Here is a 13,954-nt window from a genome sequence, read left to right as displayed (position 1 = left end):
ATGGACTAGATACTACAACATCCCCACTAACATCATCATGACAGGCACAACCACACCGCACGAGACGTGCATTACACAACTTAATCACCCTCGGTGGTACACCCACGACAGGCCCCTGGACAAGGGCTCACAAAATGCTTGGTGTAGGGTCTCAGATCTACACTCGTACTATACAATCATGTCCACGTGGCATTCAAGCACAGGATGCACGTGGACGCACGTGACATTCCCTCCTACATAACTTGTTGACAAGATCTGCATTGCCTCCAGATAGTCAATCAACAATGCCGGATATTCAGTGAAGAACTCCTCGGCGAAACTTCGTGAGGAACTAACGCTTTCGATGGCCAGAGCCATGTTTGAAGTGGTGGATAACATTCTGTTCCAGTTGCAATACCTGTGCCTCGTCAATCACCTCCAGTTCAGGTTCACCCGAAATTTACAAAGGACAAGAGCGAGCAAACAGTTTTAGCGACACAGACAGATATGTTAAAACTTGGCCTAAAAGCACCACCTTATTTAGGATCAGACACATTAATGGTATAAAACATATTGAATATAGGTACATACAAATTGTTGCTGTTGATTACAAGCGTTTTTTTCAAACAACAAAAAGAAACCTGATTGTTTGCATCTTTGTTGATCTATCAAAAGAAGAATCTAAGGCTTGCACAAAGAGCCAAAGAAGCCTTAACTAAGCTCTTAAGATAATCGCAAGCAACAATTACCTGGGTATCAAAAACGTTGTTTAACCTTATATCACACTGAAAGTAGAGTGCCTGCTAACAAAAGCATTTTAAAACTAAATGAGCTGTTTATTATCTCACAAAACTTCTTGAAGACAATAAAAACCATCAGCTTACTTGCCTCACTGTCCCGCTTGCAGTCATGCACCACTTTGGTGACATTGGCAGATTCCAAAGCAGGCTTGCAGGCCTGCATCAAGTTACTCCCACCCTCAATAGCATCAACAAGATAGACCCCATCTTCAAATGCAATCTGCACATAACAAGAAAAACTTCAAATAGAATATGATCCATCAAAGTAAAAGAAAAAGACATCACTCAAACTCGCTTGCCTACAGCCCCTCCTATTGTTCACAGCCTACCCTGATCAGCTTCTGGTAATCTGTTGCACCTTTGCCCTTTGTCCAGGGACCCCCCTTAGGCATTGTTGCATTGTCTATCCAAACAAAACCCCCTGACCTATATCATTACTTTGCATACAGTATGGAGCATTCTATATGCCTTCAGAATGCAAAAATTCTGTATGGCCCATTTTGTTCTAAACCCTATCGAGCAAGCCATTACCTGTATATTTCATTCAGGCAGCCCATTTGCTTCCTTGTTCAATCTATCAATTTCCAAATATAGTGTATTTCATATTTGTGCTTTTATCGTTGGCACTGTATCTATCTAGTGTGCCTTATCATGATCATGATCAGTGTGATATCCCCGGGCAGGGTTGAACACTTTCGGAACACTACGCGTATTAAAACACTTACGTCACTTAAACAATGGACACACCACATCACAAAATTACAAAGCTGTAAACTGAAAATACACCTTCAATGAGCTGGAACGGCCGGCCCCTCCCTCAAATAAGCATTGCTATCTTGGAAGAAAAGATTACAAACTTCACAAGCTTCCAAAGCCAAATGTCCATGCACAATGCAGTGAAAACAATATCGAACAAGTGTTGTCATTGTTGGAATTTCATCCACCAGTGCCTACACTATCTCTCCCTCTACTCATCTCTGGCTACACACAAACAAGCATGGACCAGTCCCTAGAGCACTACAAAGTAATACACGGCTGGTTCCTCACACCCACGCAATGTGTAGGCCTTCACAAGGGCTGGTCGACTTGTTTCCACAGATTGTACAGCTACGTGGGCAGCCGGTCAACAAGTTCAATACGACCAACAAGTACCGATGATGATTTGACAGTTGGTACAACAGGTATAGCAATAAATTAGGGTTTCAATTGAATTAGGATTTCTACAAATTAAGGTTTCAACTGAATTAGGGCTTTTCCAAATTAGAGCTTCTGAAAATTCAGCAGTTCCATGATTTGGTGCAAGTGAGAAGCTACTAGGAAGTTGAATGAAGTTGAATAGCAAAAAATAGGGTTTCAAGTAGGCACCCATCTAAAATGAGAGAGAGGGAAAGAGTGGATAGACTTATGGGCTTTTACACACCAAAGAGAAAGAAAGAAAGATATATTAAGCGTCTACTAAAGACCCAATGGGCCTATGAGACCAAAGTGATACAATAATGTCCATGGCATATCTCATCATGGAATGGAAAATAAAACAAAAAGAAAACATAAACATAGCTATCTAACTTGGGTGATACAAAACTGTCCATGGAAACTCATCATGGAAATACTAAGAACATAGAAACATGAGAGCAACATCAACTCCGAGTAGATGGTATACCACTCTCCAAAATATCAAGCATGGGGCTAATGAGTATGACCGAGACATCTCCCTCAGCTATGTCATGTGGAAAGGTAGCTATCTCGGGCGAGGTAGGTCCGGAGCAGCGCGTGGAGGGTCCACAAGATCCGCTATATCAGTGTCCTCCACCTCCTGGGTCCCGAAGAAACTGGTGATGGTTGTGGCTAGTGAGGGAGGGGGTGGGATGGCTAGGACCGAAGCTCTCTCAAGAAGGTGTCCATATGTCTGCGGAGCTCAAGCAAGAAGAGGCATAGGCAACGCTGGTCCTAGAAGTCAATGATCCTAGAGAGTGGACCAAATCCCTCACGAAATAGACAATGAAACCTCCCACGGAGTATACTAGGCAGCGGCATATATAATGCTCCTCCATCTCAACCTCTATGTGGCATAATCGGCAAATCCTCTCCTCTCTAGGTCTCCGTATGAGCTTCTCGGCTCTGAAGATGCGCTCAACTCTACCTATCTCCACTCTGAGGCGGTGGGATGAAACCCGTATCTGGCCAATCACAATCCGCGTGGCATGGGACATGTGAACACTCAAGTAGAGCCCGGTTGCTAGATAAATCCATCCTCAAAGAGTGAGGAAGTGATCTCTATAGAAGTGCATCTTCGTGGGAAGCTCCGAAGGTGTGATCCATGTGCAATGGGTGTAGAGGCTAAGAAGATCTAACCGGATAACCTGGTTGGTATCCTTGTGAGGGAGCCAGAGAAAAGGGGAGTCTAAACTATACTGAAGGGGGAATAGGCGGTCCATGAGGAGCCCATATACTGAGAACCAAGTGGAAACTAGTGCATACCATACTCCAGAGTGGCCCTCAAGTGGTAGCTATCTTGAGGACTCTAGGGCAAGCCTCGGGTACTTGTGGGGATCCATGTGACTAATGCGATGGAGGTATGTGATTGTCTGGCAGACTGCATCAACTACCATCGGAGCTGCAGCAAACTCTGCCTGGATAATCTGGTGTGGGACTGATGGTTTGTTGCGGATCATACGGGATAACATCATGACCTAGGGCCTCTCAACTTGCTGCCAATCCTCATCGGATAAATCTGGCCCCAGAAGGCTGCTCCATACATCAAGGTTGGTGTGACGAGGGTGTCAAAAAGCCAGCCCTTTGTCCTCGGCTCCTGGAAATGTGCCTGGAAGCACTGCCGCTCAAGTAAGCTCAAGGCTGCATATCCCCATGTCACTCTGGCATGTGCTACGGGAAGCATGGTGAAGCGTGGGCCAGTGAAAGTGACACCAAGTTAGACATAGGATGAGACAATCTCCACAAGATCCCCTCTCTATGTGAAGCTCAATCTGGATGTGAAGGGGCGAGAGGTATTGAAGACCATTACCATGGTTTTACCAAGGTTAACAGAGAGGCCTCTATACCACCTCTCAAAAGCGGCCACCCCTCTCCCATAAGTGGAAAGGGTGCCCACACAAGTTCGCACTCGTATTATTATACACACTCAATGAGACCTTCATGAGGGCACGGGTCGCCAACTTCATGAGTCGGTCTCGTTATAAGGCATCCATGATTAATTGGTTGGCTTGCCATAACATTAATTGGGGGGTATGCTTTGAACAGTATTCATTAATTGAGTTTGTTCAAAGGTATGCAACCTTAGATAAAGGGTGTGTTCGGCCTTTCATAACATTATGAAAGGCCACCACCTTTGAAACGAGGAGGCACGTGGAGCTTTGAGAAGGCACCATCGTGCCCTCCTCTCAACACACAAACAGGGGCACCATCACCATACAGGCTAGTCGTCACACAGCATCACTATACGGCCTGGTCAAAACACACAGTAGTGCGCCATACAGAATACCGCGGGCCCCTCTCCATCGTCATTATCAACCATGCGCCCTTGTGCGTGAGCCAAGGCTACTCTTGGGAAGCGAATAGCCAACTGTTGAATAAAGTCAGGCTGCATACAATCCGGCTCGTCAGCGCTTGGTGTTGCTCTCCACCTTGAGCTAGGAGCCGGCTTGCACCAACGTAACCAGGTTGTACAGTTGGCTGGTTATTACCTAGTTCATGGGCAATAAGGTGGTCGCCACATCAAAGGTAGCCACCTTAGGTGTCTTCTAAGCATTATCACATAGGCGAAGCATATGAGAGGCTTATTAAAGGGCGTCAGCAGCATGGGAATTATTGTGTTTCCAAGACACCTGCTGGCCGACAGCAGTTTCCAAGACACCTGCTGGCCGACAGCAGGTCAGCCAGTCCACAAGTGTTTCAAGGGCCTATAAATAGCAAAAGGCTAGGCTCATTGTATGCATTCAGTCCTATAGGGGCCGGGTCATAGAGTAGGACTCTTTTGAGTCAAGATCACCTTTTCAAGGGGGCCGGGGCAGCCTATGGTGTCCCAAAGTTGTACACCTTTTTGTACTATATTAATATACTGAAAACTCAGCACCATTTGTAGCACCAAACAGAAAAATGGTGATTTGCAAGTAGTTACTAAAGGTAATCATTCCAACTCTAACTTTCTTGGCATAGCCAAAAATTCAAATCACTGTAAGAGATACGTGCATCATTCAATCGCAATACCTGCATGATGCAAAGACAACCATGTCGGGCCAGATCAACGCCTTCACAATCAAACCCTACAACAAGTTGCTGCTCTGGAGCGGGCTCCAAGAAACATCGAGGAAGTTGTGACGGCTCCGTAACTATATAAACTGGGACAGGTGCAACCCATTGCTGACATTCTGCAGTCCCACAAGAGACTTTTTCACCTACAATGAAGCATCATCATAAAAGTGGCTGCAGTTCAATTTTTACAAACACATGCATAGCCAACATAAAGAGGGCCAAGAAACTTTCCATACAAAATGAATGTGTAATCAATGCAGACTAAGAGATACATCCAAAACAAAGAAAGTGAAATCGTATATAGTGGAGGAGAAACAAACAATGACTGCACAATCACGCAACAAGATGCATTCAGGCCTTTTATATCTGCTGCTCTTCTTCTGTGCACCTCAAAAGGCCGATTTAAACTTACTGGTGCTGTTGAGACTGTTTCTTCCTGACCACGACTTGCTGCTCATGTGTGCGCCTATGTGCCTTCTACCTCTTAAGGCCAAGGCCTTTACCTTCAGCATGAAATCCCTGCCAGTGGCATGAAAACTCGGTGCAACCCTTACATGGCCTTCTTTCTTTGCATTCCAAGCCTTACTCCAGGCTTATGTTCTAGCCATCACCTAGCTATCTTCAAAAACACAAAAAGCAGAAAATCAGTAAGCACTCCGAGGTCACTGTTTTGGCGTTGGGAAGTAAGCAGGAACAGCTTACAGCAATTTGGGCAGCATACAGGCCGTCGTGGACAGGTACAACGGAGCACAAAGCAAGTATAGTTGTGCACGTTTCAAGCAACTAAACCATTGGATTTTAGGCCACAATTATGTCAGGAAAAAAAATTAGTTCCTAATCCACCAATTCAAGTGGGTCTTTATCCCCACCAATGTCAAGCAACGTGTCCTTGAAGAAAGGAGCATGGAACACCATATCAAAGGTCGGTGCTCTATGTCGTGGGAAGTAGACCAAAGTTACAAAGGCATATCTTATCAACTTGCTACAACTCCTGGTAAACCCAGTCCCTTCTAATGCTGATATCCAATCTCCTTGAATCAGCTTGCAGCTTGAGAGTCGAGACTATACCTAGGAATCACTCAATTGCATTCTTAAGTCCAAGACTTCCTCACACTTGACCTGTACCCTGTCTGAAATCCAAATCACTTAAAGCTACAATGCTGCTAATGGCAGGTATAAAGGAGGCAAGAAATCTTCCCATTTAAACACTCAAATACATCTGTCATCGGCAAGTACTTAAGAAAATCCAACCTTCATGCCAAAGTGCACAAAAAACAACTTCCAGAACCAACCGTTGCAAACAAGAATATCGCCAAAGAAACAAAGATGCAGTCCATGATGATGGAAAAGGTTTGCCATTCAAACTAAAGCCAGAAACAGGATCCGAGTCATCAACTGCTGAGTGTTATCTACTGCAGTCAGCTGTTAAATACTTGCAGAATGATGCCAAGTGCTGGGCCATGTATAGGTAGCTACCAGGATGGCATCCATGACGAGCAGCAAGCTGCTGGACCAGGTGATCAAATATGGCCAAGTTGCAGCTGTAAAAGGTGGTCCTGCTGCACGTTGATAATATAATTTCAAGCTGCCCCTGAAAAAACCTGCTCTTCATTGCTCAAGTGGCTGCTAGTAAGCCTTCTTCCCCTAAACCTATGGTTTTAAACCTCGGAGATGGTACAATCCCTGTGCTATAGGCATCTAATAGATGGATGTACGGGGCAACCAAAACTCATCGGCGTGATCTCAACGGTATATGATAAAAACAACCCTAAATGGTTCGATGTTTGCAACATCCGAGAAAAATCAAGCAGGGTTCAACCGAAAAGCAAGCACAAATCAACAGAAAGCAGGAAAACAGCATCAAGACAAGCGATCGGATGGCAAATGCATACAGAAAGCGTGCAGAAAAGAAGAATTTTAGGGTTCCGAATGCTGCATGTGTTATCATCGGAAGCAAAACGTAAAGGCAACAAATTCCACAAAATGCAAGAGAGAGCAAAGGTTTGCCGTTTCAGAAAGTCCATACGTAAGGAAGGCTAACCTGCGTCGTCAGAAGGGGGGGAAGCCATGGCATATCCTCGCGAGAACTCTGCCAACAACGAAACATCCTGCAAGAGTAGCGGTGTTCGCAGTTTATAAATGAAGCGCGCTCTCGGTCGCTTTAAATCTCCCGCCGCCACGTGGCTGGAAGCTTGACCGCGCAGTCTTTGCCAACAGCGCCGCAGCAGTGCTCGAAAAAAACCCTGGTTTAGTGTAATATCACCTTCGAATTTTAAAAAATACCTTCAAATTTATAGCTTGAAGGTGTCAATACTTGCAAAATTTGAGGGAATATAGTACAAATACCTTCGAAAATAATTTCTTGATTTTATGTATGAAAGTTTTCCAATTTTTGAGAAAACGGTTTTTTTTAAGCACTGAGTGGTTCCAATGTGTGTGTGTGGGTGCGTGGGTTCGAAACCCCCTGAGCACGGCTCTAGCGGCACTCCTAACCCTTCTTCCCTAAACTTCCTAAATAATAATAATAGATTAGAATATAAAAACTATATCCACTTTTTTTTTAAGAATTTGAAGCCCAAACACACAAAAAGGTGGTGTTTTGAGAGAGAAGAAATGAATCAATCAATCTATCTATCTATTACATATTATTGACTAACAAAACATCGCCTATGTGGCATGTTGGGAGATACTTTAGCCAAAACACAAGAACGTGGTGCATCGTCTCCCTCAACTCTTACGTGGTATGCTTGGAGATACTTTAGCCAAAACACAAGAACATGGCGCATTGTCTTCCTCGACTCCTCACGTTCTTGAATCAGGGAGGCCACAAAGGAAGAGACGGACCGCTGTGGGTGGTACTTTGTTAATCCCTTTCGACTTCAGCACCTTTACGTTATTTGCATTTTCGCGATTCCGAGCAAGTTGGGCTAAGATCGCAAGGTTCCTTTCCAATGGTCTCTGAGTCAAGGTCATTAAGAATGCCATTGACTGTAGGCTATCAAGAACTAAGGTACTTGACCAAGATGGGCCTTCATAGTAGTGTGGCAAGATGCTTCAGACCAACTCACTGACTTGCACATTTTTTGATTCTACCTGTCAAATGAAGTCTTTCGGTTAAAGAAATGGTGCTCTGAGAGCGAGACTGATGCAAATCTTTTGCAGACCGTATTCAAAAGCGTTGATGTGATTATAAGCCCAATGTGATGGAGCAATGCTGGCAATTGAGGGCTGATGCCAAATGGTGGTAGGGGCACAAATCTTGGTCGGCATCAATATAGAGAGGTTATAGTGATGTGTTCTTGAGGAGGAGTGAGAGATATATGGCTATAGAGAGGGAACTGGTTCTTTTCTGGAACCTTGGTCGCCACAGCAACATGCGGGTCCAATACTAGTATTTATTAATACTAGCCCTTCAAATTCGTATAAACAACACCTACAACACCCTCATGTTCTGAGAGAGAAGATTTATTAATACTAGCCCTTCAAATTCATATAACAACACCTACAGTACCCTCATGTTAGCACCCACCATCTATCACCTCTAACACTCAATCTCAACCGTTAAAGTCTTCACCCATCTCGGGTTAACCTCTAGCTTCCAAACTTACCTCGTTGCCTCCACCTAAAAGGCAAATTCCTCTTTGCTAGCCTCTCTACTCTTCCAATCGTAAAACCGCCCACCCCACACCAAAGTAACGCCTTCAAATTCATGATGCCTACAACACTATACTTCCTATAACACAACTAATTTGAATTTTGTAATAAACTCTCTCTCTCTCTCTCTCTCTCTCTCTCTCTCTCTCTCTCTCTCTCTCTCTCTCTCTCCATACACACACACACATACATATGTATGTATGTACAAACACACACACATATATATACACACACTTTTTTTTTTGTGAAACCAATGTTCTGATTATTTTATAGTACAACAGATGATGCCATCTGTTTGACTAGCATCATAAAAGATTCTCATAAACACTGGGAAAACACAGCTAAAATAGAATTGTGTGCATCCCTTATGGAAACGCAATCATATAACGACTGATGTAGGGAACATCGGAAATAAGTGACAAGCTGAAATCTGCTATCAGCAAAATTAGCATGATTTCGAGCCTTCCAAATAGCCCAGAGGGCCCAATATCTTGTCCAAGCAAAGAAATAGGCATGTTCTAAGAGGCGATTCGGAAATCTGCCAAATAACCAAAATTGCCTCCCAAAAATGGTGTTCAGGAACCTACCTCTTAATTGGGCAAACCAAGTATGCAATAGAGAGTGAGAGTGTGAACAATACCAAAGTAAATGTAGCACATGCTCAGTATTATGTCCACACCTCCTACATCTTGAAGAAGCAATTTTCCTTTTCTACAAGAGGACCCCAATAGGCAAAGCACCAACCAAACAGCGCCAGAGGAATAGTCTTTGTTTAAGGGGCAACTTACTTTTCCAAATCCGAGGAAGATTTGCCACCCACCACTTCTTTGGTTTCGATATATGCCATAAATGATTTGCATGATCCACTATCCATACTGAAGGTAGGAGAGATAAATATACCTTTTTGTCGACATCTAATCCACAGAGAACCTGTGGTCATGACCAACAATAGTCCAATCTACCATACAATGTGATGCATTGAGAGGAGGTATAGGCTCAAAAGGCTGAAGTAGCTCCTTTACCAGTCTTCCAGATAGGTCTGTGATGCATACGTAATCCAAATCGTCAGCAAGCCTGTGGAAAAGTAAGAACACACACACACACACACACACATATACACACACGAAAGTGGCTGGTTACGATCAAGGCTTAAGCCCATTGAATATAAAGGATGTTCATCAAAAGCCTTTTTTAAGAGTTTGCATCAAGATCATGGGCAACACTCAATTCAAACAATTCGTATGTCAGATGGCAACTGGACAAGAAATAAAGCAGAGCTTTATGATGAATGTCTAGGTCACTTCAATCACGTGTTTGCTACACCTGAGGCACTAGATAGACATGCATTAGCAGCAAGGCAAAAGATGATTGATTTGGTATAGCCTATTGTTTATGATGTTGATGCTGCCAATCTTGAAGCTCCCTTCACTTTAGAGGAATTAATAGTTGCAAAGTCTAGTTTGGGCAAATGGAAATCCCCAAGCTGGGATGGACTTACAATTGAATTCTTCCATGCATTTTGGGATGACCTTCAAGACATCTTGCTTCAAATAAAGCATGGGAGAATCAAGACATGCCACACGCATAGAAAATAGGGTTAGCTAAATGGTTCCCTAAAAGGGCTATGTGTTAGCGCCCTATCACCCTCGTGTCAGTGGTTTACAAGTTGATATCCAAGATGCTTGTGAATTGATTAAAAGGAATTTTGTTTACAGGATTGCAACCCTGACAATATGGGTCTATCCCTCGTAGACAAATGTGCTTGTGGGAATAGAATATGTCAAATACACAAATCAAGAGGTTCTTTTGATGCAAGTAGACATAGCCAAAGCGTTTAACTCAGTGCATTGGGATTTCATAGCACAAGTGATGTCAAAGATGGGTTTTCATGGCAAAATGGCTTATATAATATATTGGCTATATCGAGGTGGAACCTCCCAATGCATTATCGATAATGAGCTTTCTACACCCTGCCAGCTAGGTAAATATGTTCAACAAGGGTGCCCACTTAGTGCTCTCTTATATGCAATTGCCACTCATCCTTTGCTCCTGTATATGGATGTTTTAACAGAGGAAGGTCACTTGCATGGTTTGGCATGGTTTGGCATGGTTTGGCATTGACAGATGGATGTTCGACAAGGGTGCCCACTTAGTGCTCTCTTATATGCAATTGCCACTCATCCTTTGCTCCTGTATATGGATGTTTTAATAGAGGAAGGTCACTTGCATGGTTTGGCATTGACAGATGGATCCCAATTTACGGGTCAAGCCTATGCTGATGATTCTTTCTTCTTGCCTCAAGATACTAAACATAATGTACGTGTGCTTATGTTGGCGGCTCTACAATTATTCGGCTTGGTTGTAGGATAGAAAATCAATTTTGCTAAATCTAAATTTCTGCCTATAAAGAAAAAGCATTGGCACACTTTATTATGGCCAGGACAAATCACTGAACCAAATGAGATAATGAGACATTTGTTTCTCTCTCTCTTTCACACTATCCCCTTTCAAATTTTTACGTGCTATTTGTGCTGTTGACGTTCGCCCAGTGCTGTTATCGCCCCTCTGTGCCTTGCCCCTCGGCTTCCCTTATCCCACCCACCTTACTAAGGCCCCCAAGGCAACAACTTAGCGAAAATACCCAAGATGAACTTGTAAAAGCTAGATGGATACATCAAAACTGTGGAGGACAACACCAGGAAGGTGTTGGGTCAAGCAAAAGAAGGTGTTGGGGACAAGGTCTTGAATAACCTAAAAAATAGTTGGAAGGCCTCTGTAAGGAGATACACTACAAGAATAACAAGATTGAAGAACTAGAGGGGCAAAGGTGAACCACCAGAAGGAGGAGATTCGGATGTTGAAAGAGACCCAAACGCAACAACAAGCAATGCAAAGAGGCTGCCCGAGTGATAAGGAAAATCCAAGCAGAAATGGAAGCCCTAAAGGCTAATGCCAAAAGGACCATACACTAGAGGAAAGGGAACTAAATATTGAGGAGGGTCTAAGGACGAACTTGGAGTAGCTAAAGCTACAAGTGATAAGTTGGGGAAGAACTAAAGACCACCAAGAACGACTCGGTGGAGGTGGTGAAGAAGCACAAAGCCCCACAGAGCATCATACATGAGATCCTCAAGGAGGAGAAATGCAAGAAGGATAAGGCCCTCCATATGCAAGTGCAGGGGCTATAGGTGAGGTCTTTCCCAAGGCGGCAGATGCCATGCCACTTTGCCATATGACCGCCCCCCCTTTGCATATACATGGAGGGCAGGGAAGGATATGACCTGAGAGAGGCCCCTCATCATCAGATTCCCTGATGCCACCATTAAACATGCTTTCTTAGATAGACAGCACACATGTGTACATGGGGGATGATGTCACCCCAGCACACGTGGCACACCGACGTGAGGCTATGGTGATAAGTTTTGAGGGCCAGTAGAGCGGGCAAGTTGGCTATTTGCAATGGCATCCTATGGTCAAATTCAAGAGGTTTGAGCAAGATTCTTACATGCAAGGATGCTATTTTCTATACAAAGACTCATTAAAGCCTTGAGAGGGGTTTACCATACATAGTCAGGTATGAGTGGCCCCATCTCTGAAAAATTCTCAACATTGTCTACATAGTATATGTGGGTGCAGCTAGCTTAGCGCAGTGACAAAATCATCCACATTCTTGTGTGTTATTTTGCATCGAGCCACTCCCCTTACTACATGCACAACATGGCCAATCATCGTACTTACCATTTTATGGGGACATTATCGAGTTCTCATAGGCTAGGGGAAGTCCTCCTATTCAAGGATTATAAGGACGGGGAGTCAAAAGGTAACCACTACTCGATCTAGATGACCCTATCAAGCTACACGAGCTAGACATTGCCTACGAGAGATCATCACGAAACTGTGACAAGGTCATGGTGTATGGGAGGCATTTCGTAGAGCTGGGAGATGCACATGGTCTTGTTATCTATAACGTGGTGTCTTGATGGCCCTCCTCCGATGCCCTCACACCATGGACTACCATGTCATGATGTTCTTCCATATCATTCACAGTAAACCATCAATCCCACACGAGATTATCTAAACAAAGTTTGCTACAACCTCATTAATGGTAGTGGATGCACTCTTCCAGACACACATATTTTCATCGCATCAGTGAGATGGATCCCCATAGGTACACGCAAGGCTTGCCCTAGAGTCCTCAAGACAACTAGCATTCAAGGCATACCCTAGAGTATGGTATCCTCGAGTTTCTACTTGGTTCTCAACATATGGGCTCCACATGGACTACCTCCAAACTCCCCTTTTATCCATATCTCTCATGAAGACACCAACCAAGTTGTCCAGTTGGATCTCCTCAACCTCTACACATGGATCACACCTTCAAAGCTCGCACTGAAGATGCACTTCTATAGAGATCACTTTAAGAGGCTTATTGATGATGGGTTCATCTAGTATATGCACTACCGAGTGCTCACGTGTCCCATGCCATGTGAATTGTGATTGGCCAAATACAGTTTTCATCCCACCACCCTCAGGGAGAGCTAAGCACGTCTTTGGAGCCAGGGATCTCATACAAAGATCGAGGGAGAGGATCTGTCGATTATGCAACATAAAGATTGAGACAGAGGAGCATTGTACATGTCACTACCCATATTTATTGTCTATTCTATGAGGGGTTTGGCCCACTTTCTAATATCATTGACTTCCTAAACTAGTGCTACCTAGGGGTTTGGCCCACTTTCCACTATCATTTAACTTTCTAGACCAATGTTGCCTAGGGCTCTTCTTGCTCAAGCTTGATAGACATAGGGACGCATTCTTGAGAGAGCTCGGCCCCAACCATCCCGCCCCTCTCCCTAGCCAGTCAACCATCACTAGCTTCTTCAGGACCCTAGGAGGAGGACACCCACCAAGCCCCTCTCCTTGGCCAGCCAACCATCACTAGCTTTTTCTAGACCCTAGGAGGAGGAGGAGGACACCCACACAGTGGATCCCATGGGACCCACCTTGGGCTGTTTTGCGAACCCCTTTCCAAATAGGAGCTTTTTCTAGACCCTAGGAGGAGGACACCCACACAGTGGATCCCATGGGACCCACCTTGGGTTGTTTTGCAAACCCCTTTCCAAATAGGAGCTACCTCGCGTGTTGTTGTAGGCCCTCCTCTCCAAAGAGGAGTACCTCTGACTGGGCATGTAGACTCCAACATGAATGGCGCCCATGAGCCACAATCTACTCATTAACTCTAGTTCCAAGAA

At 44.2% G+C, this 13,954-nt stretch overlaps 1 protein-coding gene across 10 annotated transcripts in view; it reads right to left on the bottom strand.

Annotated features, from left to right (window-relative positions):
• The window catches only part of LOC147633069 (uncharacterized), a 34,877-nt gene extending 27,562 nt beyond the window's left edge, over window positions 1-7,315 (bottom strand). The window contains exons 1-5 of one of the 10 annotated variants that reach the window (XR_015267078.1): window positions 7,090-7,189; window positions 5,461-5,667; window positions 5,004-5,191; window positions 868-999; window positions 729-779 (exon numbers count right to left, since the gene is read on the bottom strand). Coding sequence is in view for 8 of the 10 variants with exons in the window: in XM_086806065.1 (XP_086662191.1) it covers window positions 729-779; window positions 868-999; window positions 5,004-5,191; window positions 5,461-5,560 (471 nt within the window). In the remaining 2 variants the exon portion in view is untranslated. Of the gene's footprint in view, window positions 1-728; window positions 780-867; window positions 1,000-5,003; window positions 5,192-5,460; window positions 5,668-7,089 lie in introns of all 10 variants that reach the window. The other 9 variants (XR_015267077.1, XM_086806071.1, XM_086806065.1 and 6 more) reach the window with 9 other exon arrangements.
• Window positions 7,316-13,954: the final 6,639 nt, after the last annotated feature.

This window comes from Cibotium barometz, chromosome 12, assembly GCF_041138505.1.
Source record: "Cibotium barometz isolate CiBa-2024 chromosome 12, ASM4113850v1, whole genome shotgun sequence".
Taxonomy (NCBI): domain Eukaryota; kingdom Viridiplantae; phylum Streptophyta; class Polypodiopsida; order Cyatheales; family Cibotiaceae; genus Cibotium; species Cibotium barometz.
This window is presented reverse-complemented; position numbering and strand designations above follow the sequence as displayed.